The following is a 27,742-nucleotide window of genomic DNA, read 5'->3' on the forward strand; positions in this document are numbered from 1 at the left end:
AATATGTAAGTGGCATCTGCCAGTCTAGTAGGCAGCGCATGACAGTAAATACCTTTCTTGCTTTAAAAAAAAAATCAAGAGGCCCTGGAAGATGGAGGCAATCAGGAGTATAGGCCCCTGGCTCCACAGTGTTACTTTTTACAGAAACACTACTACTAAAAAGGACTGATGCTCTTGTGAAACCACTAGATGGCAGAGTTTCTGTGTTAAAAACTATTACATACCATTTGCAGCTGCTGAATACTTGCATTAATGATGTAGTATTCCTTACATAGATAAAATTATAAAGATGTTTTGAATTTTTAAAACTCGAATGAGCATAAAGAATTTTATTTATTTCTCTGTCTTACTGGGGATTTTTAAATTATGAAACTCATCTGCAGAGAATTTGAAATTAGTCTCTGAACTGGGAATGAGGTAGGTTTTTTACCCCCTACTCTGCCATTGATTAGCCCTGTGACTTTGAACAGTGAATGTCCCAGGCCTCAGTGAGCTTATCTGCAAAATGAGGTGCTGGGTCACTAGATTCTCTCTAAGGAATCTTCCAACTCCAACATTCTCATTTCAATATCACTTCATAATTGAGCCTGATAAATTCCCTAGTCAAATGCATGCTATCTAGCAAGTTGTTATCCAGGAAATGTCAGCTGGCATTCATATACGTAATTAAAATAGCTTATACTTATTGAGCACCTACTATGTACCTAGTGCTAGATTAAGTGTATTTATTACCTGATTGAATTCTCATGACAATCTGATTATAATCCCCATTTTGCAGATAAGGAAACAGGCTTAGAGAAGTTAAATAATTAGCCCAAAATTGCATAGCTAATGGCCAGGCTGGTGTGACTCTGAAATACATAAGTATACAATTGCCATAGTTCATCTCTTATTCAGCTGAGAAAAATAAAACATTGCTTCTGGAAGAAAAAAGAATGACCTAGTCTATAAATTGGAAACCCTTGATTTTTCAAGGGAAATATGTGTGTTTGTTTGTTTGTTTTCTGGAGACAGGGCAGATTTACATGGCTCTGTTGTCGCACTGTCATGGCGTGCCTCATTGTGAGCCTGAGCTAGAAGCCTAGCCTCCCATTCCATGCATGTGGGTAACCAGCAGGCCCTCAGCTCTCTGTCTCACGGTTTCTCAGAGCCAGTGTCTCTGCAGATCTGCACCAGGTCATTAGCGGGGGCCTTTTCAGGTCTGGATTTATTTAATGGTGTATGTCCATAATTTTATCCAGGGTCCAATGTTAGCAACATCAAAGTTGCTCAGTAAATGGTGGCTCTCTACTGTTTAGTAGTTGCAGCAAAGAAATAGTACACACACTATCAATGCTGTTTGTTAGTGGCCAGGAAGCTTCTATAGTCTTAAAACCGCTTCCTGAATTCAGAAGAATGGCTTTCATATTCAATATTTTAAGCTCTCGGTGCAAACAAAGGCACCTTTTGGTAAATTTCAAATCACAGCTCCAACTATTAGAACACACTAATAACTGTTTGAGTGGACAATAGGTGGCAGCACAGCCTCAATTTATACCCTAAGTTAACCCTAAACCTTGACTTAGGTGTCACACTTTATCATTTTACATGTGCATTATCTCTGAAGCAAGACGCACTAGATAGAAACACTCATCTAGCTTGCTTTATCTTGAGCCTAAGATATAACAGTGCTGGAGGAAAACTTGATGGAGTAGACCAAAATAAGAAAACCCAAGGTGGATCAATAGGAAGTAAATGAGACTTGAGCTTCAAGGGCCACTCCCAAGGCCCCAGGAGAGGCCCCGGTGCTGTAAATTTTGAAAAAGCAAGATATTTTCTTTTCTTTTTCTTGGAGGGGGCCACTCAAATTATGTAAGCTTCAGCCTCACAAAGCTTGGATTTGTCTGGAAATAGCTACACAGCTCTTTTTAATTTAGGGAAGGATAAACAATCTTGCCATTGTTAATTTTCTACCAACTTCGTCTCCAGAGAGAAGGGCAATCTGGTTTTTAAAAGCAAGCCAAATAAAAAAGAAACACAGAACATAAAGGAGCGAGCTGGCCAATATTCCACTTACTTATAAGTCCGAGTCAAATAAAGTACTGAACACTGAAACCCTTCCACTTCTGGCATTATACGATCTTTGCTCAAAGAAAAGAAAGTACAAATTGTAGTTAGCAGATTAATAAATTATCCTCTGCTAAAACTTCAGGCCAGTATGCAGTGTTTGGGAGATTTTATTTTGTCTTAATATTTTTAACCCAAGAGGTGTTGTCCCTAATAAAAGACTAGTAGTAACTATTCACAAAGGAAACTCTACTTGCATTCACAAATCTTAAGTTTCTCACCAGGTAGCCAAGCTTAGCCTTTCTTAGGACCATCTATAGCCTACTACTCATCAGAAGTTAAACTAAAATTTACTCTTTGGAATAGAAAAGAAAAACCTTTCCAATTGGCCTTTCCTGTTGCAAACACCTATAAAAGATGGCTTTTAAGCTAGGGAGACTTATCTATGTCGAGCTCTATATGAAACTATTATTCAGAATTGATATCACTGCCCATTTGATGAGCCCTTATGCCTAGGAGGCGTTAATATCCTTGAGGACAGGGAATGGGTTTGCTCTCCTGTGTGTCCTTTGATGTTTAGCACGTGGTAGGAGATCTAAAAATGCTTTCTGAAAAAATGAAAGCTAGATGTTGTTTAAAATGTTAATGTAGGGCCTAGAGACCCTCCAGTGTGATTCTAGGTCTGTTATTTCTGTGTAATATTTTGTGAAGATAGTGCTTCAGGAGACAAACCCATGCAATAAGTTTGCTATGAGCAGTTCTGTCTGCATTTTGCACTGGAGAAGAACTAGACAATGGCCCTGGGCTGGCCTGAGCATCTGTCTGGGCTCAGGTGGGAAGCTGTCCTGAAGTCAGGATCTGCTTGTGAAGCCTGCTTAGCCCTCCCTCGCCCTTTCTTTACCTCCCAACCAAATCCTGGAAACGACTTTGAAATAATGGCACCTGTGCGCAGGGGCCCAAATGCACTGCCTGGAATGTGGGTCAGGAGGAAAGGGAAGTCAGCTGACCCCTCATGCTCCTCCTCCCCTCAAAGGGAGGTCAGAGGTTAATGGTTGTACCACAACACTCAGCATTCCCTGTTTCAGAATTGTGTGTGGGTGAAGCAAGGACCTTCCCTGGACTATCTGTAATAGTCCTCCCCCTTTTCTGGTGGTTGGGAAAAGAAGTCTACCTTTCATCATGACCCCAAGCATATAAACTTGACCCTTGGATAGCATGCTGTCTTGTTAGTTTATCCCCCAAATCGGGAGGACAAGCAGGATCCCTGGGTCCAACATGCTGTGAGGCTAAAATCATTCAAGTTTTTCCTTCGATAACTTAAATGCAATCATATGTATCAACTCTACCTCTACCAACAGTCTAGCAAGTGTGGGGAGCATGTTTCAAGACTAAGACAGGGAGGTTATATGACACAAACCAGCATTCACTTCCATTCCCTCCCCTACTCCTTTTTCCCTAATCGATCCCAATTTGTTCAGGCACCCACTCTGCACAGTGATGTCTTTCAGGTCCCAGCTGTGAGGGGGTAGGTCCAGTGATTGGTTCAGCATAGGGATGAAACATGAAGAGAAGTCAACTGGGTGACTTCTGGGGAGGACGTCCTCACTGCTAAGCCAGATGCACATGGAGAGTCCATCTTTTCATCTTCTGGAATAATTGTATCTGTGTGTGATGACCAGAACTGTCACAGCCACTGACTCCAGCAGCAACTGAATAAACGAGTTAAACTGACTTAGTTCACCCCTCCTGTTTTACTTGCAGTCATAAATTTCATTTTTGATGAGGCTTTTGTGAGTTGGACTTTGTAACTTGCCCATAAAAGGAGCCTCTACTCTAGGCGGGTATTGGATCACAAGCAAAATGTATAAGAGGCACACGTTTGCCAGCTTTTAATCACACCATGTGTAAATAACAAGCCAAAAGATTGAACTCCATGGGGTGCCCACCTCCAAACACATAAAACTTAGGAAGCACATGTAGTTTGTGTTTATCTCTGCACTCTCTCAATTCATCCCATGGGCACGTGTATTTTTTCCCAGAAAGAAGAAATATTAAAAGTAGCAGACTTCCTATGAATTTCTGGTTTACTTTTACAATTTGTAAGACTGTAGTGGTTGGAATCAGTTTTCAAGTCCTAGCGGTCTTTTCTCTTGCTTGCTGCCCCTCTTGGCTTATTTGTGAGCAGGCAGGTAAGCCCTGTGTTTCAGGGTCAGTGGAACAATTACTCTAGTAAACATAGGTTTGGATAAATCCTTGTTAAGACTATAACACCTTCTCAACTTTAAGATGCTTTTTAGTGGTTATCTAAATTCTTCTGAGGGTGTTTTTCTCTCCCTTCATATATACTGATTCAATTTTGCTCATTTATGGAATAAATGTTCCAGGAGGAAACTGTTCAAAGTGGTTAGTCATGCAGGATGAAACTGTGATGGGGCTAAAGAAATTATTTTTCATCTCGGTTCCCTTTGATACTGATTGAATTATCTTTACTACATACAAATGTTACTTTTATGGTAATTAGAGGAAGCCAAAAAGAAATTATTGCTGTTAATATATCTTCACAGTTTCTATAATACAGAGAATGTTTTCCAAAACAAATATGTACACGATTGAGTTCTCCAAATTTTGCCATACATATCTCTCTGGCTGACATTACCCTATTGATTTATGTATGTCTCCCTGCCCCTCTAAAGTGTTAGTATTTACCCCAGTTATTTTTTTATCACTTGTATATTATAGGAAGTCCAGAAAACCTTCTATTTCTTCTGTGAAATATGAGAGCCTTGGATTTTTAGTTATTTTTCCACTTCATTAGCATTCTTCATTTAAAGCCCATATCTTGCTTCAGTATTTTTATCCCCAGCCTCAATTATATGCTTAAGAAATATATCAACCCTGTATGACTTAGGATGCTCATTGCAGATGACAGAGAACATCCAACTCAAAATGACTTAACAAATAGGGCATATATTGTGTAACATAATAAGAACTTCAGAGCTAGGGCAGGTCTAGGATTGGTTAATTCAGCTGCTCAACAATATACTTAAAGACTCAAGTTGCTCTCATATTTCTGCCCTGCTCTCTCTTCCACCTGTTTTCCTTAAGGTAATACTACTCATGGTCCCAAGGTGGCTGTCACTTTCATCACATGCTGACATCACCCTGGCCTGCAGAGAAGCAGTGTTTCTTTCTGTAGTCCTTCTTTCTAGAGAAGGACCTTCCACTGGTTCCTTCAGCAGACTGCCTCACATCCCATTAGCCAAATTACACCAGATAAGTAGGGCAAGGTTCAAACACTCTAGAGGGGCAGGGAGACCTAAATCAATGTGTGGGTATAGGTCTAAATCAATTGCTGGAGAGGGGAGGGGATACCTGGATTAGATTGATCATGATTGACTCCTGGGCCAGAAGCTGCTTCCTCTGAGGCACATGGAGGATGGAGAGCTGAACAAAATCAGGATCCCCAGCAAAGAAAACATGGTGGGATGGGAGGGTGGAGGCAAGGCTGGGGGTCTGGATAAAGGAAATGGGTTTTGGGTAAGTAACAATCAAAGTGTGCTAGAACACTCTGCCTTGATTGGTTTTCATTTCTTGTAAGTCTAATCAATATTATAATTCTGGGAACAGTTCCCTTTCCATGGCATAGCCTAGATTCCTCCCTGACTGGGATTTAGTTCCCACTTTATTCAATGTTCAGAAAACTTACAATGTTTTTTTCTTTAGATCAATGACAGAACAACCAAGAAATCATAAAACAAAATTGAATTGTTTGCATGACAAAACCTATCTATCTATTTAGCTATTTACCTACCTATCCCTAATTTGTTTTCTGCATAGGATTTAAAAAAATTCTGTTTTAAAGAATCAAATTTAAAAAGTCTTTTAACCATGTGATGAGGTCATCAAAATTTATTTATAAATGTGTTATGAAAGTACTAAATTATCTACAATGCTTTGTAGGTTTTGAAGTATGATTCATTATTTGGTTGATGGGAAATACAATTGACCCTTGAACAACACCAGGGTTATGGGTACCGACCCCCATGCAGTCAAAAATTCACATATAACTTTTGACTCCCCCCAAACTTAACTATAATTGGCCCTTGGTATCCATGGGGGCTTGATTCCAGGACTCCCCTTGGATACCAAAATCCGTGGATACTCAAGTCCCTCATATAAAATGGCATAAAACAATGCATACAGTTGGCATTCCCCAATCACAGACTCCCAGCTACTGATGGAAATGATTGTGTTTGATTTGTGGTTGGTTGAATCCATGGATATGAAACCCATGGATACAGAGGAATGACTATATTGAAAAATATCTGCCTATAAGTTCAAACTGTATTGTTCAAAGGTCATCTGTACATACAAAGAAATGTCCCTTTGGGTTTCTTGAACTTTTCAGCATTCTTGACAGGTTGTTGACATAACTTTTTCCACTCTGCAGAGCTTTGGATGTGGCGGATGGAGGTCAGGTGGCTCAAGAGTACCAGGAATTTACACAGCTCAGGGAGGAATCCCAGCTCTTTCATACCAGTGAGGTGCCTGCTCCCTTACCTACAGAGTCTGGATTGTTTAAAAAGGTAACGCTCGATTTCCAATACTTGACTGCTGGGAATAAACACTTTAATGAATTAAAACACTGTAAAACAATTCCGCTGATTGAAAAATGCAAAAAGAATGGTAAAATAGTAGATGGTAAAAAGCACATCGTATATCAAAACTCCGTGATAAGAAATAAAGAGTCTCAAGGTATAAACATGAATCTTTGCTCTCTGCTGCCTTTAGGTGTTCTTCCTCATTGTCATGACTGACTTTTTCCTTTCTACACAGGCTGTGCTTTAATTTGAAACTATACAAAGCAAGATGACATCAATAGTTGGAATTAGTGATTCTTCCCTATGAAAAGCATTTAAACATTTTTTAAAATTATTTTTTTAAATTCTCACTTGAGGTTATCTTTTTATTGATTTTTTAGAGAGAGAGGAAGGGAGAGAGAGAGAAACATTGATGTGAGAGAGAAAGATTGGTTCCTCCCTGTATGTGCCCCAACCGGGGATTGAACCGGCAACCTTATTTTGGTGCACAGGGTGATGCTCCAACCAACTGAGCCACCCAGCCTGGGCTGAAAAGCATTTTTACTACTTCCTACCATCAAGCATTTAGAGTTGTTATTATATCAGTAGTTACTTCTTTTTTTTAAAAATATTTTTTTATTTATTTTCAGAGAGAGGGGGAAGGAGGGAGAAATGGGGAGAAACATCGATGTGTGAGAGGAATATTGATTGGTTGCCTCTAGCACGCCCCCAGCTGGGGGCCTGGCCCACAACCCAGGCATGTGCCCTGACTGGGAATCGAACCAGTAACTCTTCAGTCCACAGGACAGTGCTCAATCCACTGAGCTACATCAGCCAGGGCTAGTAGTTACTTCTTAATATCTAGATATTTGCACAGAAAGTTCTTAATTATATTGCTTTAAAAGAAGAATTCTCCCCAAGCTGTTGGAAAGTAGTAAGAAAAAAGGATATGATGAAATTATTAGCTCTTACAGTAGTCCCTCGCTATATCGTGGTTCACTTATCGCAGCCTCGCTGTATCACAGGATTTTTAAAAATATTATATTTATTTATCGCGGATTTTTTGCTATATCATGGGATTTTACGGCACTGTATACATATGTTGTTAAAGTTATGTAGGTTTAAGAGTGTAGAATAAATGTAAGGTTCCTACTTCGCGGGCGGATCTGGAACATAATACCCATGATAAATAAGGGAGTACTGTATTGTATATTTTATTAGAACATGACAAAAGTGGATAGGGAAATTCAACAGAGAATGCTTCCTAACTCAAAATAGTGTAACATTAATCAGAGTGCCAGAAATATAAAATTAAATTTTATAAAACATCAAAGTAAAAAATCATATTTAAATTTAAAAAATTAAATAACCTGGCTTACTGTAATTAATACTTTCAAATCAGTTTTGTATTTTTGTTCTTTTTTCTTTTTAAGAAACAGTTTATAACTGAAAATAAAACCTGATAATCGAGTCACTGGCCCTAGCTAGTTTCGAGCTATTTCCAACATGTGTCCTTTAATAACTTAAAATAAAAAATAATTCTGTAAGTAACATGCCATTAAGTATCCTATAACATTTACTGAAGTCCAGGTAACAACTGATGACAGTATTTAGAGTTGGGGCCAAAATAAATTCCTTGAGAGGGATGGCAGTGAAGGGTCTATAGTGGCCCTCTCCTTTAGTTCACAGTCCAACAATAGCTGTATCTTCTTCACTGTACTGGTAATCTGTTTGGACATAGTCTCTCAACCCTGGCTCGCTCTCCTAGGATGCAATCAAGGAGCCCTGGACACTGAGTGTCCCCGAGGAGAGGCCCCAAGGCCAAGCTAGATTGGCAGGGAGAGGAAGGCCAGTTGGTACCCGGGGAAAGGCACAGGCTTGGAGCCAGAAACCAGTGAACTGGAAACCCAGTATAGGATGCAGCCAGAGCAAGTAGAAGTAGGGCAGGAACTTGAAGAAGGGAGCAAGCAGAGGCAGAATGTCATACTGGCTACAGTGTCTCCAGGTGCCACCTGAAATGGGGTCAGCCAAGCTCAGCTATACTCTCTACCTGTACTTCGCCCTCCCCCTCAGAGACGGTCAAATACCACAACAGGAAGAACTGGCTCCAGGGTCCACTTCCGGATCTGCCTGTTGCCTCTGTCTCATTCTCCCTCTCTCTCTGCCCTTTCTCCCCTCCATCATCCTCTCTTGATCTCTCTCATCTGAATATCCTGCTAGGACTGGGAGAAAGGAAGAGGCAGTGGAACAGACCTTCTCTTCTTTATTGATGTGTTTTCATCTTTATGTCTGTTGAGATCATGGCTGAGAGGATAACCAAACCAGTCTCAGCAAGACTCCCCCACATCACCAGCCTGGCCACTATTACTGGGGAACAGGAATTAACTCCACTTAGATTCTGGGTAGTTTGTACCTGCTGTGAGTGCTAAGGTACCTCCCATCCCTTCAAAAGTACCCTTCTCTTAGTCCACTCTCTGCAATGAGTCCAGTCATTTCCTGTGAGGCTTAGCAAGTTTACTAGGTAGTTATAGCAGGAACATCCTTTGAGTCTTCCCCATGTAGAAGGCCATAAATTCTTCATAAGATTCCTGAGTTGATCTAGCTCTCTAAGTTATATCTATTTTTTTCAGATGAATGTTCAAAGTTTTTATTTGCATTAAATTTAAGTAATTTGCCTTTCCTTGGACAACCAGAATTTATTCACACTGTATTTATTTTGTACGTTCTATGTTTGTATATTTGTTTATTTGTTTAACATGCTGTTAAAATTCCTTAGACATTCCTTAAAGCTGATGATACTATATTGAATCCTTAAGTTAAAATAACATATTTACCATACCTGCTTGTATAAACAAAAATATGGATTTATAATTACAAAGATAGTATTTCCTCTCATATGCATATATACATCAACTAGGAAAAAGGTGTAACTATAAATTAAAGCTTCGTATTACTAGAATTTAAATCTTAGGTCCAAAAAAATCACCAGGGACTTTATATTTATTTATACAGAACAATTTGCCCTTTAAATGGCTACATAAATTGTTTAGTCAGTTTTGGAGTAGAAGATATGTTTACGTAAAATATTTATATATCTAACAGACCATTTTTTCACATGACGGAAAAGCATAATGAAGTATTATCATTAAAAGAAACAGATATGTATATCATGTGTGATAAACATTTTCAGTAATTTATTTACATATAAGAGATTATTAACATTGTAGATTATATGCATTTTGTTATATTTATTTTCATACATGTACTTTTATTTATATTTATGGCTTAAGTTATTTTGTAAATAAAGTTGTCTTAATTCCACTAAATGGAAGTATTTCCAGGACATGAAGGCACACCCTTTATTAATTAAAGCAGTTCTTTAAAAAATAAGACAAGAATAGTGAACAATATATTGTTAATTAAAATTAGCATCTTCAAAAGACAATCACCTTCATGAGCATTTCAATTATTTCTAGTACAAAAATCCCCCTTCAGTTCTTTTTTTTAAGCATTAAAGGATATGTAATTTGGTGGAGGAGTAAAATACATGTTTACAATGCTATATAGAATATAGTAAGTCGTCGTCATCGTCGGCAGCCGTCCGTCTCGAGAGACGATGGTGTAGCTTCTTAAGAGTCTATCTGCACCGCCGAGAATGGTTGTGCAGTCCAACTCGGGAGTGACACGGTATCTGTCTCCTCCCGTGTTGAATCGACATCTTGCGATGACGCTGGAGTGTCCTCTCCAGTGAAGCTGAAGCTACAGAGCCTGGGCAGGGTGATATGGAGGGTCCGCTGTTGCCCATGCAGCAGACCCCCCCTCTCTTCGCAGCTGAAGGGTCCAAGGGAAAGACGGAGTCAATACAGCTTGGCTTCAGGTGCGCCGCAGGAGTTGCCGGTGTTGACTACAACGTCAAACCGCCTTAGGGACTCCGGCTCCGGATTTTCTGTCGGGGTTTACTCCCTTAGCCTTTCCCCTGAAGAGGTATGCCGCAAGGCAGCGGAGGTTTTTTGGAGTCAGAGTTTTCCTTCTCTGATGTACCCTGACTGGAAGATCGAACCAGCGACACTTAGCTCGCAGGCCGACGCTCAATCCACTGAGCCAAACCAGCCAGGGCAATATAGTAAGTACTATGTAAATATTGTTACAGACTAGGTTCTCCAATGCTTGTTGAGTGCCTTAGTGTTAGGTTTTGCTTTCGACTCATAAGCTGCTACAATGTTCCAGAAATTAAATGTCACAAATCCCCATTAATCTCATAAGTAGCCTCTTGCATCTTTTAAAAAAATTTTTATTGTTCTATTACAGTTGTCCCAGTTTTCCCCCCATTGCGCTCCCCTGCCCATGCTCCCCACAGTTAGTCCCCATCCTGTTGTTCATGTCCATGGGTCATTTATACTAGTTCCTGGACTAGACCTTGTGCTTCTTTGCTCCCTCCCCCCCGCCCCAAGTCACTGTCAGTCTGTTCTTTGTCTCCATGCCTCTGGTTCCATTTTGTTCATTTATTTGTTTTATTCATTAGGTTCCTTTTATAGGTGAGATCATATGGTATTTGTCTTTTGCCGCCTGACTTACTTCACTAAGCATAATACTCTCCAGTTCCATCTATGTTGTGGAGAAAGGCAAGGAGATTCTTTTTTCTTTCTGCTGTGTAGTATTTCACTGTGTAAATGTTCCACAGTTTTCTAATGCTCCACTCATTTACTGATAGCCACTTAGGCTGTTTCCAGCACTTGGCTATTGTAAATAGCACTACCATGAACATAGGAGTACATAGGTTCTCTTGAATTGGTGTTTCAGGATCCTTAGGGTATATTCCCAGCAGTGGAATCAGTGGGTCAAAAGGAAGTTCCGTTTTTATTTTTTTGAGGAAATTCCATGTTGTTTTCCACAGTGGCTGCACCAGTCAGCATTCCCACCAACAGTGCACTAGGGTTCCCTTTTCTCCGCATCCTCGCCAGCACTTGTCGTTTGTTGATTTGTTGATGATGGCCATTCTGATGGGTGTGAGGTGGTATCTCATTGTGGTTTCTATTTGCATCTCTCTGATGGTTAGTGATATTGAGTATCCTTTCATATACCTATGGGTCCTCTGTATGCCCTCCTTGGTGAAGTGTCTATTCAGGTCCTTTGTCCATTTTTTAATTGGATTGTCTTCCTGGTGTTGAGTTATATGAGTTCTGTATATATTTTGGAGATCAAACCCTTGTCCCAGGTACCATTGGCAAGTATGTTTTCCCATAATTCTTCAGTTCTAATCACTTACTCTGATCTAGAAAATTTTATGTGACTAAATGATTAGAAGTGTAATTGTCATATTTTTAATCATTCTGGGGACAAGTTCAAAAAGTAAAATGCAATAAGCAGGTATAGCAGTACAGCAATTATTTTATTAATTCAAGCAAAACACAGTTTTACTTTAACCATTTGGATTCTTTCGTTCTCAATGACATGGATGAAACCTCTGTTTTCTACTGCCTACAAGCATGTGTGAGTGTTCATATGTATAAGTGTATGTATGTGTACTTTTTAAAAGGAAAAATAAACCTCCCACCACAAAAACAGAACAAAACAAAACAAAACAAAACAAAAACCCTCCAAAAGTAAATTTAATTATAATCTATAGAGGAGAAGAAATCTTGCCAAATCAGTGTTGCTCATTGCGTAGTCAGTTGTACAGATTTTGATTCCTGTTCAAGCCTCTCTGCCCCGTCATCCATGACTCTCTAATCTCACTCTTGAGATGGAAATGCTCCCCAATCATCCGGCACACACAGGTACCTACTGTAGTATCAACCATCTGAGAGATGTTTCTACCACAATCACATTTGACAGCTTTTCCATTGCCCAGTTAATCTTATAATTGTCAAGGTGGGGCTTCTTCTAGTGTCCTGCCTGGTTATTCTAGTTTAATCAATAACAATTCAATCTGGGGAGCACGTGTTGAGGTAGCAGAGAGGAAAAAGCATTTTCTAACAGTTTCATTTCCCATGTTTCCCGCGTGGCTGGCCACCTGGAGAGGTGCTGTTCCACTACCTCCCTTCCCACTTCCATTATTTCCCCTTTTTTTCTCTCTCTCTAGCTCTGACTCCATATATATGTATATCTTTGTTTATAAATGCATTGAGAAACTATAGAAGAATGCATGGAAAGCTAACAATTAATTACCTGTGATGGGGTAGGAGGAAGTGAGCACATAGGGGACCTAGGTATCGTCATCACCAGGATGTAGCAGGAAATCAATGAATGATTTATTTTTCTTTCCACCCCAGGTGCACTTGTTGTCTTTCTTTGAGGTAGTGACTATGGGTGCTATTTATTTACATATGTATAAATAAACAAATAAATATATATCAGGCAGTTTATTTTCTGTATTGACCCAAACTAGAAGTCTTTGTCTGTACCTGACTTTTAAGAGTTGTTTTTTTTTAAGAGTGTAGTAATACATTTATTAATTTTTCTTCCAAATGTCACTTGCTTGCTGCAAAAATTTCTAACAGTACTGAAACATACAAAATAAAGACTTAAATTCTCTCTTCACGCTTGAAGGTAACTAGTTTGGCATCTGTCCTTTCAGACTTTTCTTATGCATTTATATAAACAAGTCCATTTATGCTACCAAAGGGATCATACACTGCATGTCATTCTCTAACCTGTCTTTTGCTTTTTTGTTTTTGTTTTTCCACCAATCTTTATAAACATTTAAGTTGTTTCCACTTTCTTTCATAAACAATGCTATATTTGGTGGGGGGGGGGGTGTTTGTCAGTATTTCTGTGTGGTAATTTCCCTAGAAATGGAATTAACTGAATCAAAAGCACACTTATTTTTAAGTGCTATAGATACTACCATAAAAGGTTTTCATCAACCTCAGCTCCCAAACAAGTTGAATAAATGTGCCTATTTTCCTACTACTTTCATTTTGCCAGTCTCTTGGTATGTCACTTGTTAAACTTGCAGTTCTTCAATTAAGAGTGAGGTTGAGCTCTTTTCTTATGTTTATTGGCCATTTGTAAATTATCGGAAAAGTAACCAAAATGCCCTTCCCTCTCACTCACCCCAGTTCTGCTCCTGCATACTTTCAATCCCTTTGTGCAAATAAATTTCTTGCACTTACTATTAAAACATATTTATAGCAGTCTCAGACTCAAAGCACTCCGAACTGAAAACATTTAAATGAAGTCCTTTGGGATTCTGTTTCCAGCTCTAGTCAAGAGAGATCTATTTCTTTCAGGAATACCCGTGTGGTGACCATTCTGACCAGCATGCTGTCTTGCTGGAAGAGATCACTTAAGGTAGTAAAGCTTAGGCCATCTATAAAGCTCTATAGAAGTAGTAATTATTGTTATTGTTCTTTGACACCCTTATATCTCAAGCTGAATTCCTAACAGCAAATGCAGTACAGGGGAAAATTAAAGCTCTCGTGACATCACCCCCATAATAAAGAGGAGTCTCTGGCCAGTGATGCTCATTTGTTTTCCCGAGGATCTCAAGAGAGGATCACATCATCATTTCAGCTGGTGAGATGGAAAATTAGGGACTTGTCTTCCTTTGAATCGATGAAGGATTTTTAAAAATTATAATAGAATATTGGTGTTGGTGAAATCCCTCATTGGGGATCCCTTCTTTTGCCAAGAACAAAGGCCTCTGGCTGCACTCTGACTACATTTGAGCTTATTGGAACCGTATCTGGCTGCATATGTAGCTCTGGACATTCCACTTCTTCTGCAATACTTATTATTCTCTTTTGAGGAGAATCTGAAGACTTGTCCAACTCAGAACCTTGATGGGGGGTCCAACCTGCTGCAGGTGTGGCTGTGGCAGGTATCATGGCTGTGCCAACAACCGTAGCAGGAGTGTTGACTCTCGGGATAGGTGTCCTGACTCCCGGAACAGAAATGAAAATTCCAGAAACAGGTACCATGATCGAAATTGTGAGGTAAGTCCTTGCTGAGGGAATCCTTGTGAGTCACTGATTTTTCTAATGTTTCTTTAATAACATTTGAGTATGAGGCACATAATTGTGAATCAGTTTCTATTACTATTATGTGGGGCTAATGCCATTTTAGTCACATATATTTGAAAGTGTTCTGGGAACTATTTATGAATACATTCACTTAGATATACCTTTTTTTTCTCTGAGTGTTAAACAGGTTTTGTTTTTTGTTTTTTGTTTGTTTTGTTATGTTTGGTTTTTTTTTGCCTTATTTTATTTTTTTTTATTTTTTATTTTTTGTGCATCCTTAGAGCTTAACTAACAATGTAAGTGACAGTGAAGGTAGCTCTTGTTAGGTAATGTGGTGTCCAAGGGATCCTCTGAGACTGTAACAGGAAGGAAGGGATGAATGGGAAGCTGAATGAAGCAGGAACTCAGGCTTGTAAGCTTCATGCCATGCCTGCAGTTATAAAAGCTCGCTTGTTTTTGTTTTCTGCTTATGGCTAAACTGTGTACAATTTCTTTTGACAAAATGTTTTACTGCTGAAAAAATCGTGAAAACATCCATATGGATTTTATATAATGTTCTTCCACCTCTAGTATCTATAATTTTATCTAACACTTTAATTTATTAATCTAATTGTCATATTACCTTTAAAAAATAAACTTCATCACGTTGCTCTTGTTAAATTATAATTTATATATGTGCCTCTCACCTTACACCAGTTATCTCTATTTTTACCTAGCCAACTTGTCTATAACATCTTGTAGTTACTCTTTAAACCTAAATAAGCTGCTTGTCCCTGTTGAATTTCCTTTAGTTTGTAGAATCACTCTTCACGTTAATGAATTGTTTTGAAAATTATTCATATTTTTCTGAGCATTAACAACCTTGAATATCTGGTCTCATCCATAAATCTGATGAGGATATTCTTGAGCATTTCCTCCTGACCATTTATAAAGTCACTGAATAGAATGATATTTAAGTTGAAATTATTGAGGGGTGGTAGTTGAATAAACTGAGATTCTGACCTTCCTATTTTGTTAGCTGATCTTGCAGTGAGTTCTTGTCTACCTTCATATTTCTTTAAAGACCAACATTTGAAACAGCAAATATTTTCAAGGTTGTGAATAAATATTTATCAACTGTCATCCAAAATATAAAATGGAACATCACATATTTTGAAGCATAACTAGTATTGAAGAAATAAGTAGGTAGATTACAGGATAAAAGGAAGTACTAGAAGGTCAAAGTATACAGAATAAGGGAAAGAATTCAGATACCCATGTGCTCAGCATTTATTCAGAGCTCAATAAGTCCCTAGTGCTTCTGCAATTTTAATGCTAACATTCTGCCAGTGGATTATCCTTTGTTCCTTATGTTTCGTATATGTGCTGTTTATTTATTCATTTCATATTTGCTAATGAGGTACCTTGAGAGTTTCTCCTTTCAGCAAAAATAGCAAGGAATAAAAGGGGGGTTGTTGGAAGTACACTGGCTAACTCAGTCACACAAGTACCAGCTGACCCAAAAACAAGTCTAAAAGAAATGTCAAACTCTTAAATAATTTTATTTAAGACTAGAAAACATACTGTGTATCAGTTTCATTTGATATTTTGGTCTTCTATCTTATAATTAAGAAAGGCATCAGAATCAAGGTGATAGGTGAACTTGAGAGGATAAATTAACTAAAGTGGAATGTGTTTGGTTAGAGAGAATGGTACAGAAAGGAGACTTATGAAGTAGAACTTTTTTTCAGGAATAAATGTGAGGTGGGATTCAGTTTTCAAATACAGACAGAGAAATTACAAGGTCTTGAGCAAAGAAGCATTCATGATGAGTACAACATTTCAGAGGTCGCGGCAATCCTGATGTGATGGAAGGGTGGGTGAGGTATAAGGAAATAGAAAGCTCTGGAGGGAGATGGAGATTAGCGTCTCAGCACTGCCAAAAGGCTATGAAAACAGTGCAGGCTTGTATTAAGGTAGAGACTGTTGAATGGGCTGAAGTCAAATCTCTGATCATGAAGGACATTTAGAAGCAAAGTGAATGGAGTGAAAATATTTTAAGCTTTTTAGTTTAGGAGGCCAGAAAAATAGTATTCCTAATGACAAATACATTTTTCAGAAAGGGAGACACTTCTTACAAGGAAAACTGATTTGTTCTTTTTAGAAAATGTTGACTTTGAAGCAGTAGCTTGAAAACCAGGTAGAAAGTTTCAGATGAACAGAGAGAGCAGTGTGGAGAAAGATTGGAAATCACATCAGAACAAATCAGAATCTAAGAACTCTCAGGGTTTTTTTCTTTTCCCTCCTTCCTTCCTTCCTTCCTTCCTTCCTTCCTTCCTTCCTTCCTTCCTTCTCTCATATTTTTGTAAATTGACATCAAAACTCATTTGACAACAAAATCTGACCTGAACTTTCATGAGACAATTTACTATCTTTAATTATCCCTCTCAGAATGAATTGTCATATATATTTGCTGTAGAAATATTAATGCAGTATGGATATGTGCCTATTAACCTTTCCAAAGTCTGAACATTCTTACTTTTAAAATACATTTGGCCCCAGTGGCTTTCCTAAGGGATCACAGACCTGTAGTGAGTTTAGAGAAAGAATGCCAGGAAGGGGTCTTACAACAACATACATAACTGAAAGTCATTCATATGTACTCAGTGCACATTGGGAGACTTATAATGAATGATTAAACTTTAAAAGACATAACAGACTTCCAATCAAGATGGAGCCATATGTAGACACTCTTCGCCTCCTCATGCAACCATAAATAAAATTACAACTAGATCTCAAAACCAATAACAACCACAACTGTCAGAAAATTGAGCTTCATGGAAGTCCAACAACCAAGGATTTAAAGAAGCCACATTCATCCAGACAGGTGCCTTTTCTAAGAGAGGGAGTCAAAGCAGCTCTACCTAATACACAGGGAAAAAAAGAAAAAAAAAGGGAGTCTGCTGAATTGAGGAGACAAAGAAATATGGCCCAAATGAAAGAACAGAACAACTGCCCCCCCACACACAAAGAACTAACTAACATATCAAATGAAGAGTTCAAAACACTGGTGATCAGGATGCTCGAAGAACTCATTGAGTGCAGCAAAATCATAAGGGAAGAAATGAAGGTTACATTAAGTGAAATAAAGAAAAATCCACAGAGAACCAACAGTGGAAAGGATAAGCCAAGAATCAAATCAACAGTTTGGAACATAAGGAAGAATAAAGCATTCACATAACAGAAATAAGAATTGAAAAAAGTGAAGAGAGGCTTAGGAACCTTTGGAACAACTTTAAATGTACCAAGATCTGAACCACAGGGGTGCCAGAAGGAGAAGAGGAAGAACAAGAAATTGGAAACTTACTTGAAAAAATAATGAAAAAGACTTCCCTAATTTGGCAAAGGAAATAGACAGACAAGTCCAGGAAGCACAGAGAATCCCAGACAAGTTGGACCCAAAGAGGACCCCTCCAAGACACATCAGAATTAAAACGCCTACAGTTAAAGATCAAGAGAGGATCTTAAAAGCAGCAAGAAAAAAGCAGACAGTAACCTACAGAGCAATTCCCATAAAACTATCAGCTGATTTCTCAAAAGAAACTTTGCAGGCAAGAAGGGACTGGCAAGAAGCACTCAAAGTGATGAAAAGCAAGGAACTGTAACCAAGATTACTCTGTCCAGCAAAGCTATCATTTAGAATGGAAGGGCAGATAAAGTGCTTCCCAGATAAGGTAAAGCTGAAGGAGTTCATCATCACCAAGCCCTTATTATATGAAATGTTAAAGGGATTTATTTAAGAAAAAGAAGATAAAAACTATGAACATTAAAATGACAACAAACTCACAACTATCAACAACTAAGTCTAAAAAACAAAAACAAACTAAGCAAACAACTAGACTAGGAATAGAACCATAGATATGGAAATCATTCGGAGGGTTATCAGTGGGTAGAAGGAAGGGGGAGAAAGGGGGAAAAGGCACAGGGATTAAGAAACATAATTAGTAGGTACAAAATAGCCAGAGGGTTGTCAAGAATAGTAAAGGAGATGGAGAAGCCAAAGAATTTATATGTATGACCCATGGATATGAACTAAAGGGTGGATTGCTAGAGGAAAGTGGGTACCAGGTGGAGAGGTGCAAAGGGAGAAAAATTAGGACAAATCTAATAGTGTAATCAATAAAATACATTTAAAAAATAATAAAAAGACATAATTCACATGTAGAAGGTAAAAAATAATAGAGGAAATTCAATAAATAGGTAAGTTGGCGAGGATAGTGGATTTGATGAAAAGAAAGATATTGTTGAATTCATACAGTTCTTGAAGGTTATGGGAGTGGAGGAAGGTGGGCATTGGGAACTGAAGAGGGGATGCAGGCTGAAGGAGAAGCAGAGACTGGAAGAGGGGAGGTTAGAGGCTGCTACCCCTTTGACAGAAGGAAGGGCTGCTCATTGAGACAGGACAAATGAGGCAATTTTAGAAGTAGAAAAGATGAGAAAGGACAATACTAGAAATGCTTCAGAAGAAGGGAACCACTTGGGAGTAAAAACTGGTTAACAGGTGGATCTTAAGCACAGATGGACCATAGTTTTGGAGAAGAGACACATTCTCAAACTGAAGGGAAGTGTTGGAATGTGAAGTTTACACAAGAAGAAATTCACACTGAAGAGCTTTACTTTTCTTTGTAGAGAAAGAAATACAATTACTAACCAAAAAATGGGTCTGGGGGAGAACTGACGACTGTTAAGGGTGGAAATTTGGAGTAACCACTGACAAAATTATGGTAGGAACTCAACAGGAAACTTATGGCTATCTACCATCCTGATGTGTGCCAAGTCCTGCTTGGCCATGAATTTCTTGTTCTTGCTCTTAGGATATTAGTTTACTCCCCCAGCAGACAAGTAGATGTGGCACATAAAATGATGCATACAAAATGATCATTTGCCATTAGTTTTCCCAATAATGAGCAAGTAGTTATCCCTGGACTGTTTAAGGTTAGAACTGTCACACTGCAATAGTCCCGTAATGGTCTGCCTCCCCTGCCTCTTTTGTATTCTTATCCTCTACAATTCTTTCTGCATAGAGCGGCAGAGTCACCTTTTAAAGACATAAATCAGATGCTGCTACTTCTCAGCTTGTAACTTTCCAATGGCTTCCCATCACTCAATAAATTTCTCCAGTTTTTATGTGGGTTTACAGGCCTTTGTGAACTGGCCTCTACCTAACTCACCACCTGCCCCTTGCTCTTCCCCAGCCACACTGGCGCAGTTACTTGAACATGACAACTCATTCTTGCCTCAAGAATTTGGCATTACCTTTTTTCTGCCCTGGAATTCTCTTTGCCAGTCCTCATAGGATTGTTTCCTTCTTGTCCTTCACATCTTAGCTTTACTGTCACCTCTGTAGAAGGGCCACTCAGTCACTATCATCTCAAACTTCATGAATTATCTGCATGGTACATATTACTATATATTTTTCTGCTTCTTCACTTGTTTGTTTATTGTTTGTCTTTCTCCCCTACAATGTAACTCCATGAAGCACAGATATCTGTCTCTTGTTCACTGCTGTATCCCCATTCCTGGTACAATGTCTGCCACATAGTAGGTGCTCAATAAATGTTTGTTAAATGAATGAATGAATGAATGTTTCTCTGTACCTTTTACTTTCAACTTAACTATTTTATTTCTCAGTGACTACTTAGTATTTAGTAGGTAGTTCACTTTTTAAAATTTGATTTGATTTATTAATTTCAACTTGACATAATAAGTACAGAACATTGCTGCTCTGTTCTACAGTTTTGTAACTGATGGGATTAGCCATCCCTGCAATGTTTCCTAGGCAGCCAAGTTCAAAACCTGCTTGTTCTCCTGTGCCATACCCTCCCCATCCACTGTCCCAATTAAGGGCATTAAAAGAAAGAAAGAAAAAAACACTTTCATAACAGAAAGTCAGTATTTTTTATTAGGAACCAGTTTTGTAACAAACAGTTTAGGCAACTCCACCTCAAGGCCCATGGAGCCTCCCCATATGGAGACTGTAAGCTGTCCCTTAAGCCTGTGGGGAAGGTGCAGCACCTCTGCTGAGCACTCCGGCTGTGACGCCAAGTCCTGGACTTTTCCTCAGGGACAGGGAGCTTTTTTCTGGGGTGTCGGTGCAGTCAATCCTTCTAGTCTGTCCAACAACATCCTGCTAACCAGAGTGCCCTGTAAGATACACCCAGAGAAACTGAACCGACTAAAAGCTGGCCATAGGTAAGGAATTAAATAAAACTATATAAATAAAATAAATCTACAATATTAAAAAGATGAATCTAGGTAGGAAAACCAAAAGGCAAGTATATAATTATAAAAATGAAATAGGGTGGGTCTTCTTAGACCACCTTCCTCAGAATGACAGTTTTACTTGGCTTTCCCAGTGTAATTAATATGTATCACTCCTAAAGGGATGTATTACCTGCCAGTACCATGAAGCGTCTTTATATTTAGCACTGTGCAATTATTCATTAGCTCAATATAAGCCCCTGAGTAGGTATCATTATCTCTGTTTTGCAAACCAGGAAAAAGCAAGGGTGTTGGTGCCCAGACTCCAAGCCGTCCGTGTATTGCTGGGCTCAATAAAGCATCCTGGAATTCCTGACTCGCAGCCTGAACTTGGGTTTCCTGCACTGTTGAATTATTATGTTACATTATTGAAGACAGCCAAATGGAAATGACCCAAATACATGTTGTTCTTGCAGTATTTCAGTCCCACCCTTGTGGTTTTCTACATAAAAAGAGACTGCTCTCTGCTTGGTGTGGTTGGAGGCTGGACAAGAGGGACTGGAGAGAAAGGGAGAGGGCGGTGCAGTAAAGCAGAAGGGAGGGGCATCCTACGACTTCCAGTCTTTATAGAGGGACGTTATCTGAACTTAGCTTTTTGAGGCTGTCTCTTAAGTCTGAAGAAAAAGTGAGTCTTCAAGGATTAGGGCTAAACATGCAACTTGGCTTCCCCTTACAGAATGTTTCCAATAAAGCCTATAAGCAACATTCAGACTCATCCTGTTCTTAAAGGACATATTCTAGCACCAGGAATGGCAGAACGAAGAGCTATGAAAACAAGGAGAGCACGTGTATAACACCAGTGTGTGGGTCTTCTTTGTTATTCACATTTCCACAAGACTGTATCTACTTTGGTCTTTACTATAAGTTCTTCAAACCAACCCAGAAGTCTTTCTGCACCAGATGGGTAAAGAAGTACATAGGTGTTGGTTTCTGGAATGTCATACCCCAAGAAGAGTCTTCTAAAAGAGTGTTTGACACAATCTCTTGACTGCAGGTTACTCTTTCAAGGAGTCTGTACACTACCAGCACCGTGCCAAGTGGGGTGTGGGTCTGCCTGGAAGGGAGGAGGCAGCCTCTGGGCGATTTCAATTCTCCCATTTTCTCCCCTTGCCAAAGCATGTTTTAGCCCTATTAAGCACTCTTTATGCCAGACACTCAAAAAAGAAATAGTACTATTTATTTGCATGCCATCAACAAAAGGAGAGAATAAACAGAAATGGGTAATGGGATAGACAAAAAATAAAAATAAAAAACTCTTATCTTTGGTCTGATTTAGGGAGAACAGTTTAACAGTAATTCTCAAAACATTTTAACAGATTGGGCTGACCAATAAAAAGTTCACTGATTCAGGATATTTTTAAGCAAAACATTCACTCTCTGAACACTAGTCATATCAGTCTGACTTTAGCTTCTCTTTTTAGCAAGGAAAGAAAAAGATCACAGTATTTTATGAAAAATTTTGCAAATGTAAGCTAACACCTGCTTTACATTTTTAATCAGAAGTGGAATTTGAAAAAAAATCTTTTAGGTAGTAGTTTTTTTTCAGAGATTTATTAGAGTAGGAATTGATTTTGTTGAATTATTTTTAAGTTAAATCAGAGGGTCTCATGAACGCTAAATGTATGTTTCTGTGGAAATATAAAGCCCTTAAAATATTTTGGAGAACTGGATGTGTAGAGCTGAATTGCAATACTTTGTTGTCTGTAAACTTGGAACCTGAGTTGTTTAGGCAACTGAGTTTTATAGATGAATTAATGCTTCTCTTGTAGGTAAGAAACTTTAAAATTTTTACTGCTTTGAATAAAAAAACTATCTAAATACATGTTTATTTATTATTTTGTTTTTTTAAATAGAATACGCTAAATTCTATTTAGCTTCTTGATGAAGCATGATTATTATGGATAACAGCTTTTTTAATGGAGATACAGTAATGTTCTCAGAACTCAGTAAAGTGTATGTTCTAGCTGCTATTATAGTAAATTATCACTTCTGTCTTATTCTTAATAGTTTTTTTTTTCTAGAAATTTCCTCCTTATTACCTGCCCTTTTTTTTCTTTTTCTTTTTTTTTACTTTTTCACTGGGTACTTTTAAATAAACCTTTAAATATATTTAGTGTTTCACCCTGTCTGGTGTGGCTCAGTGGATTGAGCACTGGCCTGCAAACCAAAGGGTCACCAGTTTGATTCCCAGCCAAGGCACATGCCTGGGTTGCAGACCAGGTTCCCAGTTGGGGGTGTAAGAGAGGCAATCACACGTTGATATTTCTCTCCCTCTCTTTCTCCCTCCTTTCCCCTCTTTCTAAAAAACAAATAAATAAAATATTTTAAAATATATATTTAGTGTTTCAGTTGGTTCTGTTTGGAAATTAGCTAACAATGTTTATTGAGATGCATAAAGGAAGAGTAAATGGGCTGGAAGGGGGCCCAAAGGTACCCTCTCTAACCCTAACTATCTTATGTTAAAATTATTACTCTAAAAATTATCTCAAATACACAAAAGTAGAGAGAATAGAGTAGTGGACCACCACACCATCCGTCTCAGCACATATGTCATTCAGTTTCAAAAATTACCAACTTCTCTGCAGTCTTATCTCCTCTATTCATCCTCTACTCTTTTACTTTTTATCTGGATTAAAAGCCAATCCCAAGTTCAGTATGAACTCATGTTTAGTTTAATACAGACAGATGGTGACACATGGAAATAGTTAGACGTATTTGTATACACACCAGTTAGCTAGATTTCCTTGCTCTATCAGTTGGGGTTCCCCTGGCTGGTTTGGCTCAGTGGATTGAGCGTCGGCCTGCGAGCTAAGTGTCGCTGGTTCGATCTTCCAGTCAGGGCACATCAGAGAAGGAAAACTCTGACTCCAAAAAACCTCCGCTGCCTTGCGGCATACCTCTTCAGGGGAAAGGCTAAGGGAGTAAATCCTGACAGAAAATCCGGAGCCGGAGTCCCTAAGGCGGTTTGACGTTGTAGTCAACACCGGCAACTCCTGCGGCGCACCTGAAGCCAAGCTGTATTGACTCCGTCTTTCCTTTGGGCCCTTCAGCTGTGAAGAGAGGGGGGGTCTGCTGCATGGGGCAACAGCAGACCCTCCATATCACCCTGCCCAGGCTCTGTAGCTTCAGCTTCACTGGAGAGGACACTCCAGCGTCATCGCAAGATGTCGATTCAACACGGGAGGAGACAGATACCGTGTCACTCCCGAGTTGGACTGCACAGCCATTCTCGGCGGTGCAGATAGACTCTTAAGAAGCTACACCATCGTCTCTCAAGACGGACGGCTGCCGATGATGACGATCAGTTGGGGGAACCTAGAAGCAATGACACCCCCGTAGCGATGAGGATACATAGAACCCAGATCATGGTTTCCAATATCATTCTCCAATAAAATGAGCCAGAGCCACTTGGAAAGTGGCTGCTTTTAGGCCTGGAGTGCAAAATGTACAGGAGGAGCCTGGAGTGTCTTGTAGTGCCATATAGTAAACAAAAACAAAAGCCAAACACGCAAAAAACACAATGATGGAGATATGTCAAAGGATATAGGAGCTAACTGAAATAGCTCCCAAGAGCCAAAACTGGAACAATTTGAGCAACAAAATAAATAACGAAGCATGTATAAAATAAAAGCCCTTGAGTCTTCACTGATAGAAATAAATGATTGAATAGACAGATAAAAGATAAATCTCCTGTGCAGAGAATTCCAAATAATTTATATAGATACTGCACCCTTAAGGAGAGAGGAGCATAACACTCCCACTCCTTAAGTGTGAACTCTACAGAGACTTGATTCCAAAAATTACAGTATGTCAAGAGTATAAAAGAATAACTTTACAGTGGAGATATTTGACAAACACTACCAAGGTCAACATCAACATCCATAAATCATGTTGATAGTATGTACCCTTGTTATAATGATATAATGTCATGAAAATCACATTGAATTCTGTGCTCTTCTTCCCCCAAATCCATAACCCCAGTCAACTCACAAGAACACAAGACAAATTTCAATATAGGCTCATTCCACAAAATGTGTGATCTGTACTTCTCAAAACTGTCAAGGTTATCAAACCAGTGAAAGTCTGAGAAATGCTCACAGCCAGATGAGTCTAAGGAGGCATGAAACTAAATGTTAAGTGGTATTCTGGAGGGATCCTGGAACAAAGAAGGAATATTAGGTAATCTGAAACTGAATAAAATATCCACTTTAGTTAATGATAATATATCAATATGTGTTCATTCATTGTAATGTAAGATGTTAGTAATAAAAAACTGGGTGTGATATATATGGAAAATTTCTTTACTATCTTCTCAATATTTGTGTAAATCTAAAACTTTTCTAAAATATAAAGTATATTAAACTAAAAAAAAGCCAATCCCAGGCTTATAATTTTTTCCATAAAAACATCAGTATGTATAGCTAGTAAACTAAAATACAAACAAAAAATAATACCATTACCACACTAAATAAATCATTGATAATTACTTAATGTTATCAGATATTCAGTATTCCAATTTCTCTGATTATCTCAAGTACATTTTTACAGTTGGTTCATTGGAATTGGGATCAAAATCAAATCTGCATATTTGGTTAGTACATCTTGTCAGCCTCTTTTAATCTGTAACAGTTCCTCTTCCTCCTTTTTTATTTTTTTTCTTGCCATTTATTTGTTGAAGAAATTAGGTTACTTTTTTGTAGAATTTTCCACATTCTGACCTTGTTTGGTTTTTATACTCATGGTAACATTTAACACTTTCCTCCATCCTCAGTACTTTTGGTAAGTAATAAACTTATAATCTGATCTTGATTAGATTATTATGGCAAGAATATTTCACAGGTGGTGCTTTATACATATTTATGTATTATACTATTGCCTCACATCACAAATTATATACGGTCTCTTTTTTATGATGTAAACATTGATGTTACCATCCTGATCCAATTTTATGAAAGCTTTTTACCTGTTTTAGCAGCCATTGATACCTATTGCCTAGATCCATTCTTTCATTTCATTTATTGGCTGGGATAAATGCTTGATTTCCCCCTCTACTTAACAGTTTTCAAAATAATGATTTCATATTTTAGAGACTTCCAAATGTGACCAGCTAGTTTCATTATTTGCTGATTCTGCTGTGATTACAACTATGTGAAAATTATGTTAAGGGAAAATGAAAGATGGAAAGCATTGATTTATTAGGTTTATATCACACCGATGGACTTTAGTATATATAATACTGTTAAGAAAGTCAATTCCAGAGAAGGGAAGTACTAGGAAGAGAATTACATTTCTAGCAAGGGTGACCATCACTGGAAGATTTAAGGTACAATCAAGAGGGAAGAAAAATAGCTGAAAGAGAAAATCAGGAAATGGATACAACAGGAGTAAATTTTTAAAAACAAGACAACAGGAAAAAGAAACGAGAGAGAGATAATACAGTGGAGAGAATGTCATAAACAGTATTCTGTGCTCCAGTAATGTTAATTGCTGAGCTAGACAATCTCTGTTTTGCTGTCCCTTTCTTGATTCCTTATTTACTCTGAGTGCTGACTAAAAATTATCAGAATAAGACCGAGTCCTTTTTCTTGACTTCTTTTCTTTTATTTCTGTGGTACAGAAGAGAATTTTCTGGACATATAATTTGAAAGCTCATGTCGGTTTGTTGTCATCTTCTGCACCAACCAGGAAATAGGCTTCTCCTACATAAACTGAGATAAACATGTATTTACTTATTCACTAAGGAATCTAATTCATGATGCATTACATATGATTATATCTGTTTAAGAATAACACTGCTTACTCAGAAAAGATGGAGAATATGATTACATTTGTTAAACTAACCATGACTCAGAAGCTAACTTAAAGAAGGATTGAAAATTTGAAGGAAAAAGAAAAGACAAAAAGACAAAAAAACCCTATGTCTTGCTGTTCATTAAGTAGCATAAGCAATATATTTGTTGTCATATTTTAAAAATATGCTTTCAGATATTGTCAGTTGTGATTGTTACACCTTTGCCAATGTGTTCTTTGCATAGTTTATTTTTTATTGTATTTTTTCCATTATCATTTATCCCCCTAATACTCTCTTCCACCTTCCCTCACCCCCCACCCCCAAAGTCACCACTGACTATGACTGTATTTCTGTTGATCTCTCCCTTTATGTCCATCAAGATTTGCTTCACATATTTAGGTGCTCCTATGTTGGGTACATAAATGTTTACTAGGGTTATATCTTCTTGTTGGGTTGTTTCTTTATCATTATGCAGTGTCCTTCTTTGTCTCTCACTATAGCCTTGTTTTGAAAGTCTGTTGTGTCCAATATAAGTCTTGCTACCCCAGCTTTATTTTCCCTTTCCATTAGTGTGAAATATCTTTTTCCATCCTTTTAGTTTTAACCTATCTGTATCTTTCATTCTGAGGTGGGTCTTTTAAAGACAGCCTATATATGGGTTCTGTTTTCTTATCCATTCAGCTATCCTGTGTCTTTTGACTAACGCATTTAAACCATTTACATTTAAAGTGGTTATTGATAAATGCATATGTATTGCCATTTTTTTTTAACTATTTTCCTCAGTTCCTTTTTCTCCTCCTCCTCCTTTCCCTCCTCATCCTCCTCCTCCTTTATAAAGCAAGCTCTTTAGCATTTGTTGCAAAACTGGTTTAGTGGTAACAAACTCCTTTAGCTTTTTCTTGTCTGAGAAGCTCTTTATTTCTCTTTCAATTTTAAGTGATAAACTTGCTGGGTAAAGTAACCTTGGTTGTATGTCCTTGCTTTCCATCACTTTGAATATTTCATGCCAATCCCTTCTGGGCTGAAATATTTTTGTTGAGAAATCAAATAACAGTCTAATT

At 38.2% G+C, this 27,742-nt stretch overlaps 1 protein-coding gene across 1 annotated transcript in view; it reads left to right on the forward strand.

Annotated features, from left to right (window-relative positions):
• CRYBG1 (crystallin beta-gamma domain containing 1) overlaps nt 1-27,742 on the forward strand; it is a 193,423-nt gene that overhangs the window by 79,673 nt on the left and 86,008 nt on the right. Inside the window, exon 2 of the mRNA XM_090279715.1 lies at nt 6,497-6,632. Within this exon, the coding sequence (XP_090135841.1) occupies nt 6,497-6,632 (136 nt within the window). The remainder of the gene's footprint in view (nt 1-6,496; nt 6,633-27,742) is intronic.

Source organism: Furipterus horrens, unplaced genomic scaffold (genome assembly GCF_987537825.1).
Source record: "Furipterus horrens unplaced genomic scaffold, mFurHor1.1.pri manual_scaffold_6, whole genome shotgun sequence".
Classification (NCBI taxonomy): domain Eukaryota; kingdom Metazoa; phylum Chordata; class Mammalia; order Chiroptera; family Furipteridae; genus Furipterus; species Furipterus horrens.